This window comes from Ambystoma mexicanum, chromosome 9 (assembly GCF_040938575.1).
Source record: "Ambystoma mexicanum isolate Mex_15411 chromosome 9, UKY_AmexF1_1, whole genome shotgun sequence".
NCBI classification, from domain to species: Eukaryota; Metazoa; Chordata; class Amphibia; order Caudata; family Ambystomatidae; genus Ambystoma; species Ambystoma mexicanum.
Genome location: NC_090931.1, coordinates 896,384,835 through 896,405,471, shown reverse-complemented (window position 1 = coordinate 896,405,471; position 20,637 = coordinate 896,384,835). Strand labels below are relative to the sequence as shown.

At 43.9% G+C, this 20,637-nt stretch overlaps 1 protein-coding gene across 1 annotated transcript in view; it reads right to left on the bottom strand.

Moving 5' to 3' along the window:
- Positions 1-20,637, bottom strand: part of LOC138488751 (aryl hydrocarbon receptor-like) — a 377,238-nt gene that overhangs the window by 64,771 nt on the left and 291,830 nt on the right. Inside the window, exons 5-6 of the mRNA XM_069616025.1 lie at positions 18,229-18,358; positions 16,606-16,745 (exon numbers count right to left, since the gene is read on the bottom strand). Of these exons, the coding sequence (XP_069472126.1) occupies positions 16,606-16,745; positions 18,229-18,358 (270 nt within the window). The remainder of the gene's footprint in view (positions 1-16,605; positions 16,746-18,228; positions 18,359-20,637) is intronic.

Sequence of the window (20,637 nt, the reverse complement as noted above, 5' to 3'; positions counted from 1 at the left end):
CTGGGTGGTACAGACTGCTACCAAGTGGGTTTACTGCTATACCTGTAGTCTTAAATCTTTTGCAGTGTTCCCCAAGGGAACTGCACAGGTTTCTGCCTAACACTGGTGTACAGCGGTGGGATCTGTATTGAGTATACATTTTATTGTACTTTAGATACCTTAGTGCAACTAACCACAAAGCTTAGCACTGTAAAAGTAATCCTCTAACATGTCAGTTATAGAAAGCTATAGTCAAGAGTCCCTTGCAGCCAAAACTGCTGATTGTTTAAGAGTGCTCTGTAAACATAAGGACCTCCTGACTAAGGGCAAGAAAATGGAGCTGATTGAAAGATTGTTAGCTAACCAAAGTCTGGGTGATGGCTCAGAGGCACCTACCACTCCAGCCACTGTAGATGACAGTATTGAAGTTAACATGGAGCAAAATGTTGATGATTCTGAGGAAGAGTCAGAAGAGGAGGGTGAGGCTGTTGTAACTGTCCCCCCTAGGCCTCTGCCTGCTCTACCTGCTGTACCTACTGGACCTTTACCAGGTCCCACATTTAGTCCTCAGTACTATGAACTGGAGAAAATGAAGCTAGAATTGGAGTATAAGAAACTTAATGCTCAAACTGACAAAGAACTAAGGCTAAGGGAAATGGAGCTCAAGTATGACTTAGAAATGAAGAAATTATCTGTTGAGAATGTTTCTCTCTCTGGCTCCTCTAGAAGTTCCAGTCCTAAAAGACCCCGGATGCCTAAAGAATTGATTGGTATGTATGAGCCTAAGTTGGATGTGTTGGATTGGTTGTCTCTGTTTGAATATAGTCATGGGCTCCAGAACATCACAGGAAATGACTTACTCACCTGGTTGTTCTCTAGGCTTCCCCCTGTTGCAACTGATGTGGTAATGGAGATGGGGGAGGAGGATAGGAAAGACTATGAATGTGTAAAACTAGCTTTGATAGCTAGGTTTGGGAAGACCCCTCCCCAGTATCTTAAGAGGTTTAGGAGCCTCAAAAAGCATGATGGTACCCCTTGGGCTACCTGGGTGAGTGAATGTTTGAAAAACTTAGAGGGATGGATTAAGGGTTACAAGGTGAACACTTATGAAGGTATGAAGAATTTGTTTATGTTGGAGACTATTTATGATGCCTGCTCTCCTGAGCTCAGACAACACTTGGCTGATTCCAGGGAATTAGATTCCCGGAAACTAGCTAAGGCTGCTGACTTGTGGGTTGCCAACAGGGCCACTCACAAGGATTCTGGGGTCACTCAGAAGAAGGATGGGGAGAAACAGCCCAAAACAGACTCCAAAGCGAATTCTAATAATTCCTATCCCAAAGAGGGCCCCAAACCACAAAATAACCAGGGTAAGCCACATGGGAAACCTATTCAGGCTACTGTACCTTCTGGCCACAAGCCAGAAGGAGGTCAGAACAAGCCACCCTTCCAGAGAGCATTTGGACAATGCTATGTCTGTCAGGGTACTGACCATATCAAAGGAGATCCCAAGTGCAGGGGTAAACCTGCAGGGATCAGCACAGTCTCCTTAGCCTTCACTCCTGAGGATGAAGTACAGATGGCTAGTGCCCACTTTGAACTCTTTGCTGAAGAACCCTTGGGTCTTCAAGCAACTGTAAACTTAGAGCCTATGGGTCTGGTTAGTCCCCAGAATAGGGTTGTGTATAACTCCCTACCTGTTAACTCTAAGGTGTATTATGTGGACAGTGTTCTTGTCAATGGCCAGGATACTCCTGCCAGGAGAGACACTGGGGCCAGCAGAACAGTAGTGGATGAAAGCTTCTTTCAACCTGAGGATGTGGCCAAAGCACCCAAAGGTCCCACTAAGATGTCTGGAGGCCCTGTCCAAATGGTTCCTATTCTACCAGCCCTCATTCAGTGTAACATGACAGTGAGGATCCCTGTCAGTGTTCAGACTGAGGTACCTGGGAAGGTCCTGTTGGGGAATGACCTAAGAACTCTAGGAGTAGTGTCACATACCTCCAGGCCTCCCAGTATGGAGAAGCAGAACTTAACCAAATTGGCTAGAAAGGCTACCTTGAAGGACCCTTCTAAGCCTGTGGGACCCTCTACTGAGAACCCCACTACAAGCCCTGGGTTTAGTAAGTTGACCTCTGACCCAGGCACCTTTCAGGATAGTATGCTAGGAACATGGGAGCCCCAACCAAGCTCCATCATTGTTCCCCTAGTCTCAGAGTCTCTGACTCCCCCTGCTTCTGAGGAAGAGGTGGATAGACCAACTAGGCCCCTATCTGGACCTGAGAGAACTGGTAATTCTCAGTGCTGGTGGAAAACCAGAAAAGAAAAGTCTAAGGCCAAAAACCTTCAGACTGTTGGACCTTCTACTAAAGACCCCAGCTCAAATCCTAATATTAGGGGGGAAACTCCTAAAATAGGTAAGGGTAGATCTAAGAGGAAGGGGAAGCAGGTACATTGCCTAGCCCCAACCCCTCCAACCAAGAGGCCTAAGACCCAACCTGCTCCCACAAGAGAGGTGGTGAGGAACCTTGGAGGCCCCTCTAGATCTAAGGGAATCCTTTATAAGGACCCCTTCAAAAAGCCTAACCTAGGTTCAGAAGTTGTACCAACTTCTGAGGGACTGGTCAACCAGATCCCCTATAACAAAAAGACTGATGTTCCTCAAAGGGTCTGTAGGTCCGTTAGCTTGCAGAAGAAAACCTTTGAGTTCTCCATTGAACATAGGTCAAGGTGTCACCATCAAAATGCTGATGGACTCTCTAGGATGCATATCATCGACTAGAGGTATGAGGTTCATCCAGGAGTGGATTAAATCCTCCTGTCCCTTAGTCTGGGGGGGGCGAGTGTTAGGGAGAATTCTCTGTTTAGGCTGAATTTCCCTACCTAGTGAGTCCCCCAGCAGCTTTGCTGGATTTCTGGGGTTTCTTTTTTTCTCCTGCCAAGAGTGAGACTCTTTTACCCTCACTCTTGGACATGTTGAAGTGTGTTTACTTGGTTAAACCTTGTGTTGAATGGGCTATGGGGTCTTTTACTCCATAGGGCCTCATGTATTTTTGTGATGTGGGTTACACAGCACCCTCTGTGCCGTGACCCAGGGGTGTCCTAGGGACTCCCCAACATAGACTCCATACCCTGGGACTGACTACTGTCTCCCAGGGCATGTAAAGTCACCAAAGACTTTGCTAGTCTTGAATCCTGAACAGAACCAGTACAAACCATCATATTGTGGACGTACTGGCTGGGGCAATTCGATTGCCCCAGGGTCTGTTAGTCGAGGGGGCACGTCTCCGTCCCCCCTGATCGAGTTTTGGCTGGTGGCAGTGGAAACTACGTTTTATATTCGACCGCGAATATTTTCCTATGGGATTTCCCATTGTTTTAGGCTAACACGTTTAATTATTTATTTACGGTAGCCTTAAACATACCGCCGGTTTTATATATTTATTTTTATAACTCCGGTTGGGACTTTTTGCCAAAACTTGATTCTAAAATGGCGTTGGTGTTCGCCTCTGTAACTCTGACCCAAAGTGGAGCCCTTTGTTCCACTTTTGGCGGGCTTCTCCACAGAAGCCCTCCAAAGTGGTGCCACTCTGTCTGGGGTACTTAGGAGGGGTGGAGGGGGATTTAGGCACCCTGGACTGAGTTACCTTGGTAACTCAAGTCGCACTCCGTCCTGATTGGCCCAAGTGGTGAGCCGGCCGGCTCACCACTTAGCATGTTTGAGTGACAGCTAGGCTGGGTGAATGGGGGTTTGCTGCATAAAAGCAGGGCTTTGGGGACTGGAACTTCAGAAGTCGCCACAGGACCAAGAATCCGACGAGGGAAGAGCTGAGCCGACCTGCTTCGACGACACCACCCGGTGGAGCCCTGCTGAACCGTCTCACCACTTTTCCCGACGACCGAGGAGAACTCTTAGCGGAGTGGCTCCTTCCCTTGACTGGTGGGGACAACCAGTTTTCGCCTTCTTTTCGCTTCTCGAGGTATCTCGTGGCCGCCTTGCCAGTGCCAAGCACCCCGGCAACCGGAACTCCACCACTTTTACCCCAACCACGAAAGTCGGTACAACCCTTTAACCGGAGGACTCCGCGGCTGGTTTCTTCCCGGGCAGTGCAACGACCCTCTTCTTCTGCTCTTCAGCGAGAACTTCTTCTCCCCTGACCGACGTCGAGCCCTGCTGCCACTGCCTGGAACAACTGCCACCGCTGGAGGATCCTTTCCGCTTAAGGTACCGTGTTCCGCCTGGCTTCCCTTGCTACCGACTGTACGGGGTAGATTTAGCCCCCGGCTTTCGAACCTGGGAGTGCCTGGAGCACCTTGGCTAAACTTTCTAAGCCACACTAAACTCTTTCTAACTCTGTGCAAGACTTTGAATCCCTAATAACAGTGTGATCTTGGGCACATTTTTGCTCCGGCTACTCTAAGAGTGGGCCCTGCCTAGTGACTTTTGCTCACCTGTGACTTTGTGCTTCTTTGAGCCTATTGCAAGTGTTCTGGATCTTAGAGTGGTGTGTTTAACCCATTTCTGTTTCTCTTTACCCCTTTCCCTAACCTACTAGAGTGTCATCTAACGTTAAGTGCTCACCTCTGTTTTAATTATGTGGTATTAACTTAGAGTTGTCTAGATAGGAGTAAGGGTTGAAACTGCTTTCATCATAACTGTGTTTGAAGTGTTTTTACTATATTTTGCTAGAGTGATTTCCACTTATGTGTATTTAATAAATCAATAACTATATACTTTTGAAACCAAGCTCTGGTCAGTGTTTGCTTGTGCTATTGTGTCCGGGTACATATTGTGTATACTTTGCATACTGCCTAACTCTTCTTGAGGGAAGTCTGACTGCTCAGCCACAGCTACCAGGTAAATCTGGGTGGTACAGACTGCTACCAAGTGGGTTTACTGCTATACCTGTAGTCTTAAATCTTTTGCAGTGTTCCCCAAGGGAACTGCACAGGTTTCTGCCTAACAATGAGGCATCAACCTGCACAAAACCCCCAGAGGTGGTCCACAAAGAAATTGAATGGAATATATAAGACTGATCAAATCAGTTACTTTGACAGTAATGCTAACAAAGGCAAGATTGATACTGAAGTATATTGACCTCATATCAAGATAACAGCATTTAAATGGATATGGTGGAATATCAGAGGATATAACTCTTTCACGAATCATTCTGAGGGCATTAGAACTAGCTGTATTGTCATGCTGCAAGAAACCTGGGCGGTCAAAGAACTCAGTATTGATGGATACAATATTATTTGCCGCCACGCAGTCAGAGGCGCTTGTGGTAGGCCTATGAGGGGGGGGGGCTGCAGATTGGGGCACAAGCCTTCCTCTCCATTGTTCCATACTGTCCTGCGGAAAGCACATAATATGTACTATCTGTAATATTGCACGCTCCGGATATGCAGAACGATACTTTGATAATAAATGTTCACTCCCCCCCAGGGTAGCTAGGGGGTAGTGGAGATGATACAAACTATAGATAACATAATAAACAGATGGTTGAGTGATTTGCAATGAATGCCACCAGGGTAGAGACTTAAATGCCCCAATTTGAACAAATATAATAACTACCACCCTGATTTGTTAGACTTCACAGAAGATGATTGTCGCATATTAATTGCTAAGGAGCATGACGCAAAATGGGCACAGTTATGCAATGTGTGGGACATGTTTTGTTTAAACAAAAGGAAGTGGACTCTGGCTCCAACAATAAGACTTGGATAAATGGTATTAGCGAATCCACTTTGGATTATGTTTATGTTGACCATGACCTATGGAATAGACGTGCCCCTCTTATGATTATAATTTAACACACTAAGCAATTGTGCGGCTTTGACATGGACCAACACAATACTGCAACTTACTATATACAACATTACAATGAACAGATACAGAGTAATACAGCAGAAATTCTATCACTTGAGTGACAGAAATCTGGAGAAAATTAATTATTTTATGTATGCAAATAGTAAATAACTTTATGTATGGCTTTCAATAAATCAGTGGAATCTAGCTAAATTAATGATGACAATGTAGGAATATCTGAATCTGAACACAATATATATGAAAGGGAAGAATATACATGCTGGCTGTTTTGATAACGCAATAGAAGGGGAAAAAAAGAGCTAGCAGTTAAAATGTAGAACCATAAAGAAAGATGTCTGCTTAACATGGGAAAAAAGACAGGCTGCCACTCGGTACAAGAATTGTCTCAAAGCACATAAGTCATTGATCAATAATGCTAATTGGTGCTATATGTTCAAACTACTTGTTAAACGGGATAAAAAGAGGTTCTGGGTCATGATCAGATTAAATAGTAATTCACTGACAAAGATCGAGAACAACTCCATTAGTATGGAGGATTGGACCCATGCAGTGAATGAACTATTCTATGTGCATGGTATTATGGGGAAAGAACAACCAATAATGCTCCAACAAGTTATTTTTTGGAGGGCTTTGCACATGATGACATTATGATAGTGATTAACTCCATTAATAACTCTCTACCTCCTGGCCCGGATATGATGCTAAACCAAGTATTAAAAGAGAATCCAAGCTTTTGGGCATGCATTCTTGAACAATTATTTGCACAAATATTGCGGGAGGGAACAATACTGCGTAGTTGGCAGCAGTCTATTATGGTCCCAGTTTTCAAAGGTGGCGACCAGTCTAAAACCACAAATTATAGATTGCTGGCGATGATTGAACCCAGCCAAAAGATTTTCACCACTAAAAATAGTTAAATAAGTGGATCAACAAAGAAGCAATACTCTCTCCGTTTCAACAGGGTTTCGCAAAAACATGGGTACTTTACTAACATCAATCTACTACACTATTTTATTGCAGCTTGTGGTTATATGTCTGCATCATTGATTTTAGTAAGGCGTTCGATACAGTATCAAGAGCACGGCTTTGGAACGAGCTTAGGAATTGGGGGGGGGGGGGGGATTAACCCGAGCCTATTACATTTTATTATTGCACTTTATACCGATTCTACGGTCAAGATGAAAATGAATAGCGAGGGTGCTCTTACACCGGGTATCTATAGTAATGTGGCCATCAAGCAGGGATGCGTCCTGGCCCCTACATTGTACAACTTATATGCAAGTGATATGGGACATGGTATCATGGCAGTTCAGAACATTCCCCCTATCATTGGGGATGTTCTGGTCCCGTGGGTCGGATACGCAGATGATGCCATCATCATGGACCGTACCCCTATTGGGCTACAAAGATCATTGACAGCACTTGCTGAATTTGCCCAAAGGAATCACATGAAAATTAATGGCCTGAAAACTAAAGTAATCTTTTGGGGAAAAAAAGCAAAATTCCTCCTCCTCCCCGATACATTAATGGAACTAATTTAGATGTTGTTGAGGTGTATACTTATTTGGGTTTCCCAATGAAAAATGTACCATGCAATGATTTCTATTGTAGTAGTATCCGGTCAAAGGTGCTGAAAAAATGGCTGCTTTTGGTAAAAATCATGCTCAAGCGAGGGGGAAATAATGTGGAGGGACTGATGAAGGTATATACCCAAATGTTTGGTTCCCAGTATATATGGTTTAGCTACACTTTCAGAAAATATGTTGGAGGGTATGGAAAAATTAGGTGGCGGCCCTTCGCATGGAGTTGGGTGTCTCATCAATTAGATCCACCAGATTGATACAAAAATGTAATCTGTACTTCACCATTGTCTTAGATTCGATGGATGACAATAGTATATATGGTTTCCTAGCGAGACAATATAAGAATGGGACCAACAATCATTTTATGAGGAATCTTTTTGATACTGTTACTGAGTACATGCAACAACTGAGTATTAAACTGGATGATCTTTTGACGAATCCTAACAGAATTTCTCTCCTTAAAAAGAAAGCATGAGACTATGATCGCTCAGCTGACATTGACCATTTGTCTGTTTTAATGATCTATAAAGAATATAGCATGCAATCCTTTAGACAAATATTGGCCTGCACTTATCTCACAAAAATATGCTCGGAAAAAATGTGAAGATTTATCATCTATCTTCACTATAACATACTTCTAAAGTTAGAGCATAAGGGGCGATGGATGAAAATCCCCTGGGAAAATCGATTATGTCATATCCGGGACCGAGGTTGAAACGGCCCGGCATATTCTTACACAGTGCAATGTATTGAAAAAGGCATATCTCAATAGCTATAATAACTTTGTATCATAAACAGCATATATTGAGTACGATCAATTTTGGGCAGCCGTTAAAGGTGCCAAGTCCATTGTCATGTCTAGAGCATCTTATGTGTGTAATGTGTGTAACCGACTCTCCCTCCACACCTCCACCCGACCTCAAAGAACCCCCCAGACCCACTGCCTATCGATCCCAAGGTTCAAACTTCAATAAGCTGGGGGTTTGAGCTTCCCTGTCCTAACATCTAAGCTATGGAACACTCTCCCTGCTACCGTCAGATCCGAGGACTCATTTAACACCTTAAAGTTGAAAACGAAATCATGGCTCCTTGTTCAGAACTGAGACATTCCGCTATTGCTCCATGCACCACAGTTCGCAGTCGCCTGCTTCTGCCTCTGACTCCTTGTTAATTCTATGGCATATTCTACTAGCCGAACTTTGTTAAGACTATGACCTTTGTCTATTCTCCCTGTTATGTTCTGATCCCAATGCAATGATCCCTGCTTGTTTTACATGTCCGCCTTTATATCTCATCACTTCAACTACTGCTGTAAATACTTGTATGTAACTATGTATGTAAATAATTTCAAGTTTTGCACCCTGATGCCCCCGGGCCTGATGGTGCGCATTACAAATACAAATAAGACAATTGCTCTTTTTTAGTTACAGAAGGCAACATGGGGAGCCTATTGCTTATTTGTCCAAATAATGTTTACTAAGGTAATATAGCTGCTATGATGAGTCTGATTAATTGTATTCATTTAGTAGATATCAACTGAAATTATGTATTTGGTGTTTAAAGGAATCAAGAGAAATGTATTGAATTCTAAGCCCTTGGCGAAAGGGCGAGTTATTGTTTCTTAGCCGTGGAGTGGAGCCTGGAGTCCGGAAAGAAGCCCTGAGATTACTATCTACACTACATGTACTGTTATATACATTGAGGTGCGTGTGCCTTTAAGGACTCCGAGTCAGCTGACTACAAAAAGGCCGCCTCATCGCCCTTGCGGTGTAAGCCCTCGGTGAAAGGGCGAGTTATTGCGGTTTAGCCGTTTGGCATGTTGGCGGAGTCAGGAGAGCCTCGGCCTCCGTCTCGTATCTGCTTCCATTCGTAGCCAGCGATAATGAGTCGCCGCCCTGAAGTGCCCGATATTCCGATTTCAGCTCAGACCCTATCTAAAACGCGAGCGCAAACAAAAAAGAGGAAGCCTTTTGAAGTTTCGTAAGATGGCACAAACCCTCCCGCCTCCCAGCGACACTGAACCTCTCTAGACCAAGTAAGTCCCTTGAACTCCTGCGGTCAAGACGTTGCAGCTCTTGACAGAGACGCTGATGGCTGCGATAACTCTGTGTCTTGTGTGTCCCCAGCTCTTAATAATGAAAGTGAAAATGGAAAATTGTTTCCGACAAATGCCAAGTCCCCTTTACTCATTACCTCCAACACACTTCCTGTCTGTTTCTTTCCCAACACCCGACTCTGGCAGTAACTAGGCCTACTATTAAGGATCTAGGGGGTGTCGGGCAATCAGCTAATACAAGTGTGGATCGGGCTTGTTCCGTGGTCGCAAGACCTTACATCGATTCCGACGCTGGACTAGCCAACACTGCCCCTCTGGGTTCCTGTCCCTCTACTTCCCACCTAACTTCCCATTTAATTGGAATGGTGGAAAAACCACACCTTGGCAACTCAACACTGCTAAAACGTGGTGATGAGTGTGCGCGATCTCCAATGGCAGACTTGGTTAGGGACATGATTTCTCCAAAATCCAGCCGCTCAGTATACCTTAGTGCTTCGGCCACCTCTCAAGAAAGAGCTGTTGGTATCTTCAGTGACAAGGTTTTTTATGATGTCACCCTGCCTATTGATGCACAGGCTAATCCAACTGCCGTGCCTCCTGCAACTCCCCCGTCTTCTGAAAATCTTAAACCCACGAGTGTAATATTATCTGCATATACTACAGAGAATCGCCGTAATTCTATTGACATTGCAGACAAGTTGACATCTGATTTAGTTCAGATTAATAAAGCTGGGCAAAACCATCACGCCGAGATTGCAGCTCAAACAAATCCTTCATGTACACCTCCAATGGAAATACCTGAAGTCCAAGCTGTTGGCCCTGATGTTACGACTAACCCTAGAAATCGAGACACTGCCAGCGTTAGACGCAGGCGAGCTCAAGTTAGTAGCTCACCTACCATGCAATGCTCTCAGCGGAAAAAGCCGAAACTCGGCTTGAGAGCAGCTTTGTGCAAACCAAAAAATGGATCTGTACTTTCTGCATCTGAACTTGAAGCTCAATCTGTGGAGACCATTGAACAACGGTCCCCAGATTCCTCTGCATCAGATATTTCTTCGTCCAACTCTTCAATAATGGAGCGCCCCCACCCAAAAATCAGGTCGAGTAGACCACATTACCGGCACAAACAGGTAAGCGAAAACTGGAATTCTAAGGCTCCTCGAGAACTACCCTTGGCCAAAGACCTTCAGGCAATCGTTATGGCATCAATGGGTATATCTACCGCTCCCTTCATTAAGCTTTATGAAAACATTAATGAAAACATTAAAGACCTCACAACATTGACCACACTTCTTAATACAAAACTAACTGATGTTGAGAGGAAAGGTATTGCCTGCAAAGAAGACCTACCTACCATAAGTAGGAAAATGGATCTGATGACAAAGGCAATTTCCGGACAAACTCAAAACAATAACAAGGACAAAAAACGTCTTGCAGAAGTAGCCAAAGAAGCCTTCAAAATTTTTAGGTCAAAATCTGAGCATCACACGATAATCATTGACACGGAGGCAGCTTTCTTAGACATCGCCCCAAAAGATAAAGAACTGGTGTATGTTTCAACCACAGTCAACACTCAGCCAATTCCAGTTGACACTGGTCGACCGGTAATGCCTCCTGTAACTCGTGATTTAATAACAACAAAAGGACTTTCGATGTGCCATCAACCAGGACTAACGAAGACCATGTCTTCCATGGCGGATGCTCTTGATATCTCGCGCTGCTCAATGACCGAGACTGCAGCGACCTCAAGCAACAACTCGTCATCTACAAGTGCTGATCTAGCTGCGCCTAATGATCCTGCCAAAGACTTAGCACTGCAAGATTTGACCTCCTTTGACGAGGCGCTGGAAATCAGTCGTCAATACAGCAATCCTGCCCTGTCAAATCCTCAAAAGTCCTCATCATCGCGAACTGCCTCTTCGATCCTCGTAAAAAGTGTAAAAGATGGCAAAGTCGTACCAGGCGCAGTTGATTTGAGTCTTTCTAAGACCTTGGGCATATTTCATATCTTTAAGGGAGGACCAATGTTTACAATTTTCAGTGATTCCACCAACTACCTTTGCTTTTGGAAAAGCCCAAGTCTCCAAAGAAAAAAAATCCCAAAATCAACAAGCTACTAAGACGCGGCGTGGAAATGGTTCCAGAAAATTTCTACGCAACATAAAAACTGTAAATCTAACAGTCCACAATAATACTGTGTGTAGAGAAACTATTCCTCTGAAACCAAAACGGGTGTGCGAAGTCTTAAGCTCAAATGTCGATCCTAATCCTCCTGATAGGACTCAGAATGATGAACCTGATCTGATCAATCTATCAACATACGACGATGAAGAAGAAGTCCCTCAAATAGAGCAGGATTGCCCTTTAATCAAGAGTTTGGTCCCTGCCATGACTGAAATTGCGCAACCTAACCCATGCTGCACTCCTTCAGACAAGCCCCTACTTGTTGAGTCACAAAGAGCCCCCAAACTACTGAATCCGCAAAGAACCTGCACGCTTGTGAAATCAGCCACCTTGGACACAAACAAGAACATAGAATCAGGTTCCCCCTTTCTGACAACTGAGGAAAAGCGAAAATAACGGCCCGAAGGCTCCTGAAATAGACAGCGAAACCCGCCCATCCAAGGCAAACCATGTCTTTCAAAAACTGGTGAGACTTTAGACTTGCAATCGCGGCAAATGACCCAAAATCTACCTACCCTTCGTGATGACACTTTTGATGCAACACAGTTCACAACTAAACGTAACATGACAAATTCTAAAATCATGAAAAAGGTCTCAGCATACGAAAAACTGATTCTGGAAAGACTAGACTTCCGATAATCTGATTTTGAATCGTCAGTATATAACTAGGCTTTTCTATCTTGTGCCTAGTCTGAGAACGATTCTCTCAGACGACCTGAAAATTATGGAATTTCACTGTGAAAGAAGAAATGACACGGTAACTCCGCATCTTGCTTCAATAATAATACGAGACATATTACTAGAAGCAGTACCAGCACTGTTGTCCTTGGGATTTGACTTATATTCTCAGTACCATGATGCTTCACTACCGAAGCTCTCACTTAATGGTATGTGTACTTAAGTTCCCAGAAATTCAGTGAAAACAACAATAATGAACACAAAAGAAAAAACCCAGATAGGTCGAGAGTTTCCGGTATCCTCAGAAACTGAGTCTTCAGTCAAAATCAAGGAAACAGCTTACCATACAGCCAATGAGCAAATTAAAATAACCATTGAAGGCTTAAGTATAAAGTCAGATACAACTTCCCATGAGGATCGGCCTGGACGCACTTCTGACAGTGGAAACTGGGCATGGTTGGCTTCTACTCTCAACAAACATGGCAATTAACGCCAGGAATTGTGTGAAAGCCGGCCTATGACTTTTGGATCGTGGAACACGCGAGGTTTCGTCCACCTGTTTCACACACCCTGGATGTGTAACCTGGATCTGACATGTCTTAAGGAAACATGGTTAACTGAATGTCCTATTTCACCTCCGTTTGAGATAGCTGTAAATCCTGCCCTCAAGCCTCTTAAAGGCAAACCTATAGCTGGGCTCCTAATAGCTGTGAAAAAAGATCTTGGTCTCACAATTGTTGAGACAAGAAATATCACCTCTTATATCCAAACTGCTAAAGGGATGATACCCGGCTTGTGCAAACCAGAGTTCCTGTATATCATTAACCTTTACTGTAATCAGATTGCAACCGGAATCGCACCATTTATTGATCAAGTGACTACGATCATAGACACGATACTAGAAAATTCATGTGTCGCTCAAATAATAATATGTGGTGACTTAACCATCGACTGTTTGAATATGGACACGAACACCACAACAAAGTCACTTAGTAAAAAGGCCAAAGAATTAGCTGCTCATACATGGTGTTTAGAAATGGACTCCCGAAAACTAATACTCTTAAACGGGAATGTGTCTGGTGACATTGCAGCTAATCCAACGTGGAGCCGAGATCAGCAGTTCTCAACACTGGACTACTTTTTCGTATCCGAATCCTTTTTACCAAAGGCCAGCCACTTAGAAGTTATCAAGATGGAACATAGGGACCATGATATGTTAAAGATGACTGTTAACATTCATAACAATACATCACAAACATCATGGCCTCATGCCATTACCTATCGCTCTGGAAGGATAAAACTTAATCTCAGAACTAGCAATGCCAACCTGATTGTATCCACTATGTTACTAACACCTGATGAGACAGAATATCAGCATCTCGTCTCAATTTTCGGAACACAATCCAGGCCTTAAACAACGCAAGATGCATCATAAACATAAATTCGACATCCAAGTTTTGCAACATAAATGATTGTTGCGAGGAGAGTTAAGAAAGTTATCCTGTGAAGACAAAGGTCCTTATTGTGCAGGAAAAAAACTTGCAGTGCAGAAATACAGAAATTGGAGCAAGGCCAATCACGCGGTTCTGCTTCAGAATGACTCCGAGGAGATGTTGACAAAACTTAAGAACAAGAACTCCTCTGAATTCTGGAGCCTCATAAATAATCTTGCAGTCTCTCAGGGTGCATTTCAAGCTTCACCGATTTCTGAAGAAACTTGGGTGAAACATTATACGGAAATGTTTCATACCTCCGAATCTGAGATTGAGAAAAATTATGAAACTCTGGCACTGTGGGAGTTGAAATTTAATAGAGCTAACATCTTGGGTTCAATTAAGAATTCCAGTGCCTCGAGAGCTCCGGGACCTGACGGCCTTACAAATTATACCTTGAAATTAAATCCTGACGCATGGGCAAATCTTTGCATCACTCTCTTCGAAAGGATAACAATGAAATGTGCAATACCAAAATCGTGGAAAAACGCCATCATTGTACCCATTTTTAAAAAAGGCAACAGAACAGATCCGAGAGATTATCGACCAATCGCCCTGCTCGATGTACTTGGGAAAATCTATGCAAGCCAACTACAGCAAATGCTGCTAGCTTGGTCAACTGAAAACAACCATATTGACTGTCGGCAAGCTGGCTTTGTCAAAGGCGTTCGATGTGGCCTTAAAACTCTCCTGCTGAATCTATTAAAAATTGAAACAATCAGAACCAACGCTTTAATCTACGTAGCAACAATTGACTTTTCACATGCCTTCGACAGTGTAGACCGTCAGATTTTGTGTGACAAACTCAAAGCCTGGAAGTGTCCACCTAGCCTACTTGCTGCAATAAAAGAACTGCACTCTCATACGACCATCAAAATTAGATTAGACCGACGGGGCACTTTATCTTCACCAATTAAAACTCATAAAGGTGTGAAACAGGGCTGCTCCTTGGCTGGCATTATTTTCAACCTTTTTACCTCCGATATTGGAGATACACTTAATGCGGTAGCAGCCTTTCCACCCAATATTCATGGATCACACTTAGGCTGGCTCTTATATGCAGATGATTTAATTCTTCTAGGCGCCACGCCTATTGGACTCCAACATAGACTGGATGCCCTTGAAATGTAGGTCAACAAAAATGGTCTTTGCATTAACAAGCAAAAATGTCAAGTCCTGATTTTACGTAATCTGTCAACTCACAAAAGAGGAACGAAACAACATGTCTGGCACCTAGAAAAAACAATCCTTAGAACCTTGCCCTACATTAAGTACTTGGGATCTATGATAAGTTCCAACATAGATGACCGTCCATGGGTCGAGGCTACAAAAAGGAAAAGCTAGCCTGCCAAGCCGCCATTATAAATAAAACATTCGGAAAATTCTCTATAAAACCTACAATTGAATTCTACCAACAAAAGGCTGTCCCGGCACTCATTTATGGTGCATAAAAATGTTTGGCTGCCCACATGATCTGTGGAATACATCGGAGAATAACTTCTGGACCAGAGCGTTGCATCTTCCTAAGGGCTGTCCCACTAGCAATATAAGATATGAACTGGGTCTGATATCTATACAAGCCAGAGTGTGTTGGAACACACCAACCCTTAATAGGAAGACTCTACTTTCTAATCCAGTACCTCAATTTAAAATCCTACATAAACCAGACACCGACCCGGATCACACAGTTCTCTCCAAATGGAGTAACCTATGTACCGAAGTTCTCGAAGCAAATAATATAAAAATCATAACTTTGCTAGAAAATCCAGACAAAGCTAAACTAAAGTTATGGAGAACGGACTAGCATCAAACTTGTGTAGATAGCTTCATTAGCTCTCGTCTAATGAAGGACGGCCCATTGGAAGCAACAGAGTACGACAAACTACAGTCTTACTTGACTCAATCACCAGACCAAAACTCCAGATTGCTATTTTTACAATTTCGACTTAATCTTTATTTGACTAAAGATCGCACAAGACCCTGGAATTTGAACAGAAATCCAAACCTAACTTGCCGTTTCTGTGAACATTCTACAGAGACTCTTAAACATCTGACTTTATTCTGTTCAAAGTTTCGATCATTACGAACTAAATTGTTTGGACCACTCTTTGAGGGGCGTCAAACTTACTTCGCCAATGACTGGTGGAAAGCAATGCTTGATGGCTCCGAACGTAAAGTCATGTTTGGATTAGTAACGTTTTTGAAAGATTTGAAAATGTGTTTAGCTGAATCCAATCCCACACCTGCGTTGCCTCTAACAGGTCACTTAGTCTAAACATGAGAAACTATGAAATAGTTGTGAAATCTTTGAGAGACGGTGTGGGTTCGTAAGATGTGATGTAATTGTGAGTGAACTTTTTAAAGGTTTTTCGAAACAAAAATAAAAATAACTAAAATAAAAAAAGTAAGGGGCAAAGCAAATAAAGACTTCTGTGCATTGGCAGAGCCATGGGTCCCGTGAACGAAATAGCAGGTTATGCTACAGATCAGGGTTGAGGCAGAGTGAAGTGTAGGTGTGTCCCATTTGTTGATACAAACATGGGCATGCAAGCTGGGTTTTTGCCCTTTTTTACTGGACCAAATTGCCCCTTAGTTCTCTCATTTAGGGCTGTCCCTCCATGCTCTCATGTTTTTACACTTATGCTGCTCCCTATCTATGCCTATGGCTAATTTTTTCCCTTTTTTATTGCCATATCTTTTCTTTCTGTTTTTAGGGTGTTTTGTCCTTTTTCCAGTGGTTTTTTTCTGTAAACAGACGTAGATCCCACTGCACCGACTCAGAATTTTGTATTGGTCACTTACCAGGAAACCAGATGAGTTGTCCAACAGACAACGGAATCGGCAGACAAAGTTGCGCTCGAGGAAGGCAGAATTTTCTGGTGGCAGCTGGTCTGGTGTATAAGTAGTTGCACCGTTCTGCAAATTCTGGTTAGCCGGCAGCACTGAAAAAGACAGAGAAATAGGATGAAAAAAACAAAAAGTATTTGGCGCAGTAGTGCTAATAGAGCCACTGAAGACACTGGGCTTTCAGACATGATGCGGCTGAATTGGGCTAAAGCAAAATTGTATCCATTTCCTACAGGCTGGTAGCATTAATTAAACGAACAGCATGTGATCAGGTAAGCCCCCAATTTCCTAGTACTCTCACTCACTGTTGCCCTTCATTTACAGTTCTCATTTTCTGCCCATTCCCTGGTTTTCCTATTCCGCACTTTTAAATTTCAGATGTAGGTATTTCCGTCCGTTCTCACCGAACCTTATCTCCAGGTTCTCGCCTAACTCTAAACCTCTATTCCCAATTGTCTATCTCCCCAATAGCCTCTGGTCAAAATCTAGTGTTCAAACTCTCGCCTTTGTCCAAATCTTCTCCGGTTCTTACCAATTGCACCTGAATCATAACATCAGTGTACCTTGGTTCTCACCCTCTACTTGTCACCGCTTCGTTCTCCCCTGTTCCCAGTGGTATTACCCAATTTGATCGAACAATTCTGCCATGTTCAAACAACCCAGATCCCTCTGTGGTATTACCCAATTTGATTGAATGGTACATATTACCTAACTCGATCAGTAGCATTCGATCGTTTTGATTTGATCAAGTTGGGTAAAAAATACAGAACATGCGTAGCATGGTTGCGGGGGTGTCCCCTGCTTCCTGAAGATTGGAGGTGGAGGACAAAACAAAAAAAAGGAAAGCGGACACTGCAGCGTCGGATCCAACCCGCGTTAGAGGTACGGAACCGGCGCTGCAGGGTCAGGAGAGGTAGCGGACAGAGAAAAGGTAAGTGGGGTGGTGTATTAGGGAAGAGAGGACATATATTTGGTGAGTTTGGCCGCAGTAAAATTGTATTCGCGGCAAAAAAGACTACGATCAATCCGCTGTGAACAAGTCTGCCAGAGTCAAACAACCCAGATTTCTTCACTCCATACTTCTGTCTCCCCTAATCATGATGCATACCGTCTGCACTATAACCCTACAATCACTTGTAGTGATCGGTCACTGCTCCTTATGCCTAACCTCTCAAACGTTCCAGTTTGCAAGAAATGTCCCCCGCAAATGTCCTATCTTTCATACCTTATGCCCTGGATTTCCACCGTTCCCACTCTCCCCTCATGTCCACAGGTTATCCCAAGTTATCATGCTCTGTCTCCGATCTACAATTCTTTCTTCACTGCACAGCTCCAAAACCCAAGGGACTCTTCTCAGAGCTCATGCTCTGAGATCGAGAACAACTCTCGCTGGTTCTTGCCCTGTTACTCCCCATCTATAGGCTCTACCTCAGTTCTCAAAGCCTGCCCTCCATCTGCAAGTACACCTGGGATTTCATTTTCTCTAGCATTTTTACTTTCTCTCCCTGCTGCCCCCGTCCCCAAATTCACATACATTTTACCATGTTCCTGTCCTTTGTACTCATTCCCAATACTCACCATCTGCTCCCGGCTCACTCTCTTGATTGCTGTAAGCAGGCGGGTTGAGCGCCCAGTGCAGCTGGCAGCGGAACATAGCCCGGTCATCTGTGTGAATAAGCTCAAACACGCTCTGGTAGATGACATCAGACTGAAAAAAAGAACATATTGTATAGAAATCTGTGTCTCTGGCAGCGGGAAACAGTCAAGGAAAAGGCACCATTGGAAAATGCAAGCCTACATCATAGTCTGTGCACAATAAACATCCTGAACGGCGGTCCCCAAAAAGTTCATAGCACTGCCGTTCTCTTACCAGGAAGATAGACCAATGGCTTAAGTCAAGAAAACACCACAACTGTTACTGGGGCCACCTGAGCAGTGGGAGAGACCACAAAGTAAAGTCGCAAAGCCCCGCCCCCCCCCAAACATCACTGCAGCCCTCAGTAAGACAGACCATGGACACTGGATCAGGAACACATCCCTTGGCCATCTTTGCAATACTAGAACCGAAGAACGAGGCATGAGTAACAGTTGCTGAGTCCATTTGAATTCTTTTAGACCTGTCTGCCAGAGAAACGGATTCCCAGTTTACAAACCTCTGTGGCATTGGGCGCGCCACTGTCTAGGGAAAAATGCCTTTTGTTTTGACTATTCTTACAGACAACTAACAAGCTGGAGATTAGCAAAAACGGAGTGGCAAGTCAGAAGATGGATATAGAGGAGGCAACTTGAGGCCTTGTTAATACATGAAGAGAATGGTGGGCGCTTTCGTATGTCAAGAAATGCTCTGGTTAGATTTCCACTGTCTTAAAGGAGGGAGAGTAGCCCAGTTTAAACTTGCCTTCAGCGTAGATCCCCTCACCGTTGCCAATAGGCTCTTAGTTAAGTTATTCTTGAAAGGCTCATGAGAATCTCACACAAAAAGCAATACATTAAAGGGGTATTCACATCCATAGTTTATTATTATTATATTTTTTTTTAACAACTTTTATTTCTTGAAACAGACAGGAGCCAGCTTGGTGACTAAGTAGGCAGGATAAAGCATGTGACACTGAGAATGGCACAGAACAGTAGGACGCCGTCAACACAGTTCAGTAGTCTTTGGGATTGTACACTCCAGATAACAGTAACCTGGCATAGCCCCTGGACTCCCTCCACCCCCCATTACTGTAAAGCAAAGTATCTATTGTGCAGTGGTTTATACGCCCCATGATAGATATGCTGCGTATAGTCAATTAAGAGAAGCCAGGTTGCCACATAAAATGTGTATTTGCCCCCTGCCAGAGCCGCAATTGGCTCCGGAGCCAACGTTTTCGAAAGCTTCTCCCACCACATTGTTATAACAGGGCCAGGATTTCCAGTTACAGGCCAGTAAGATCTTAGCCGCCAGCAACAGATGGGTGATCAGTTGAGATGTATTGCCGATAAGCGAGTATACCCAGTCGCCTCCAACCCCAAACAAAATAACCAAGGCATCCATGGGTAGGATGACCTATAGCATAGATTTGATATGTAAAAGTACTTCTTTCCAGAATGTCTGGGCTTTGGGGCAAAGCCACCACATGTGGTAAAATGTCCCGGTCATCCCCTCCAGCAACGTTCAGGGTAAGATTGGGCCATGTGGTATAGTCTATCTGAGGAAAGATACCATCTCTAGAAAAGTTTGAGTTGACATTCCTTGTCAGTAGTACATTTGGAAGACAGGTGGTTCTATACCCATAGCTCACGCCAGGACGCCTCCCCGATTTGGATACCCAGGTCCCTCTCCCAGCAGACCATATATGGTAGGTGCTCCTGACGGTCAAATTTGTCAAGCAAATTTTAGAGCTCCAAAACTCTTCCTTTAGAGCGACCTGCTAAAAACGTGAGCTCAAGGGCATTATGGTCTCTAATACCGCTTTGTTTTATACTGGGATGGCTCGCCCAATGATGCAGCGGACGTACCTGAACCTTTCCCCTCCTAGTAGTGAGAATGATTGTTTACAGTCTTAAAGGAGAGTGGAGTTCCCTTCCTGAAGAGCTGCCGAAGTTCTTGCAACCCATCAAAAGACCATGAGGAAAATGCCATTTTCTGCATGCCCGTAGTGAATTTTCTGTGCTATTACAGCGGCGGTAATTGTGCCGAAAATGGGCGTAAAGTCGGCGCATTCACCTCCAGCTCAGAGCTGGAGGTGAATCCTCAAGAGTTTTGCCCCAAATTCGGGATTGGGCTGTGTGGTAATGAGGCGGAAATGGCATTACCACCACATTTTTACTGCATCGCCCAAACCCTGATGAGTCCCAATGTACCTGCACCAGATAGCACTAGCTATAAACTTAACATAGCATCACTATAACACAGGTCTAGAGCTTGGTTCATCCAAACGGGGATTGCAAAAACAAGCATCCACCGCCAATGTAGAGCATAAAACGTTAGTCGGGAGCATTGAT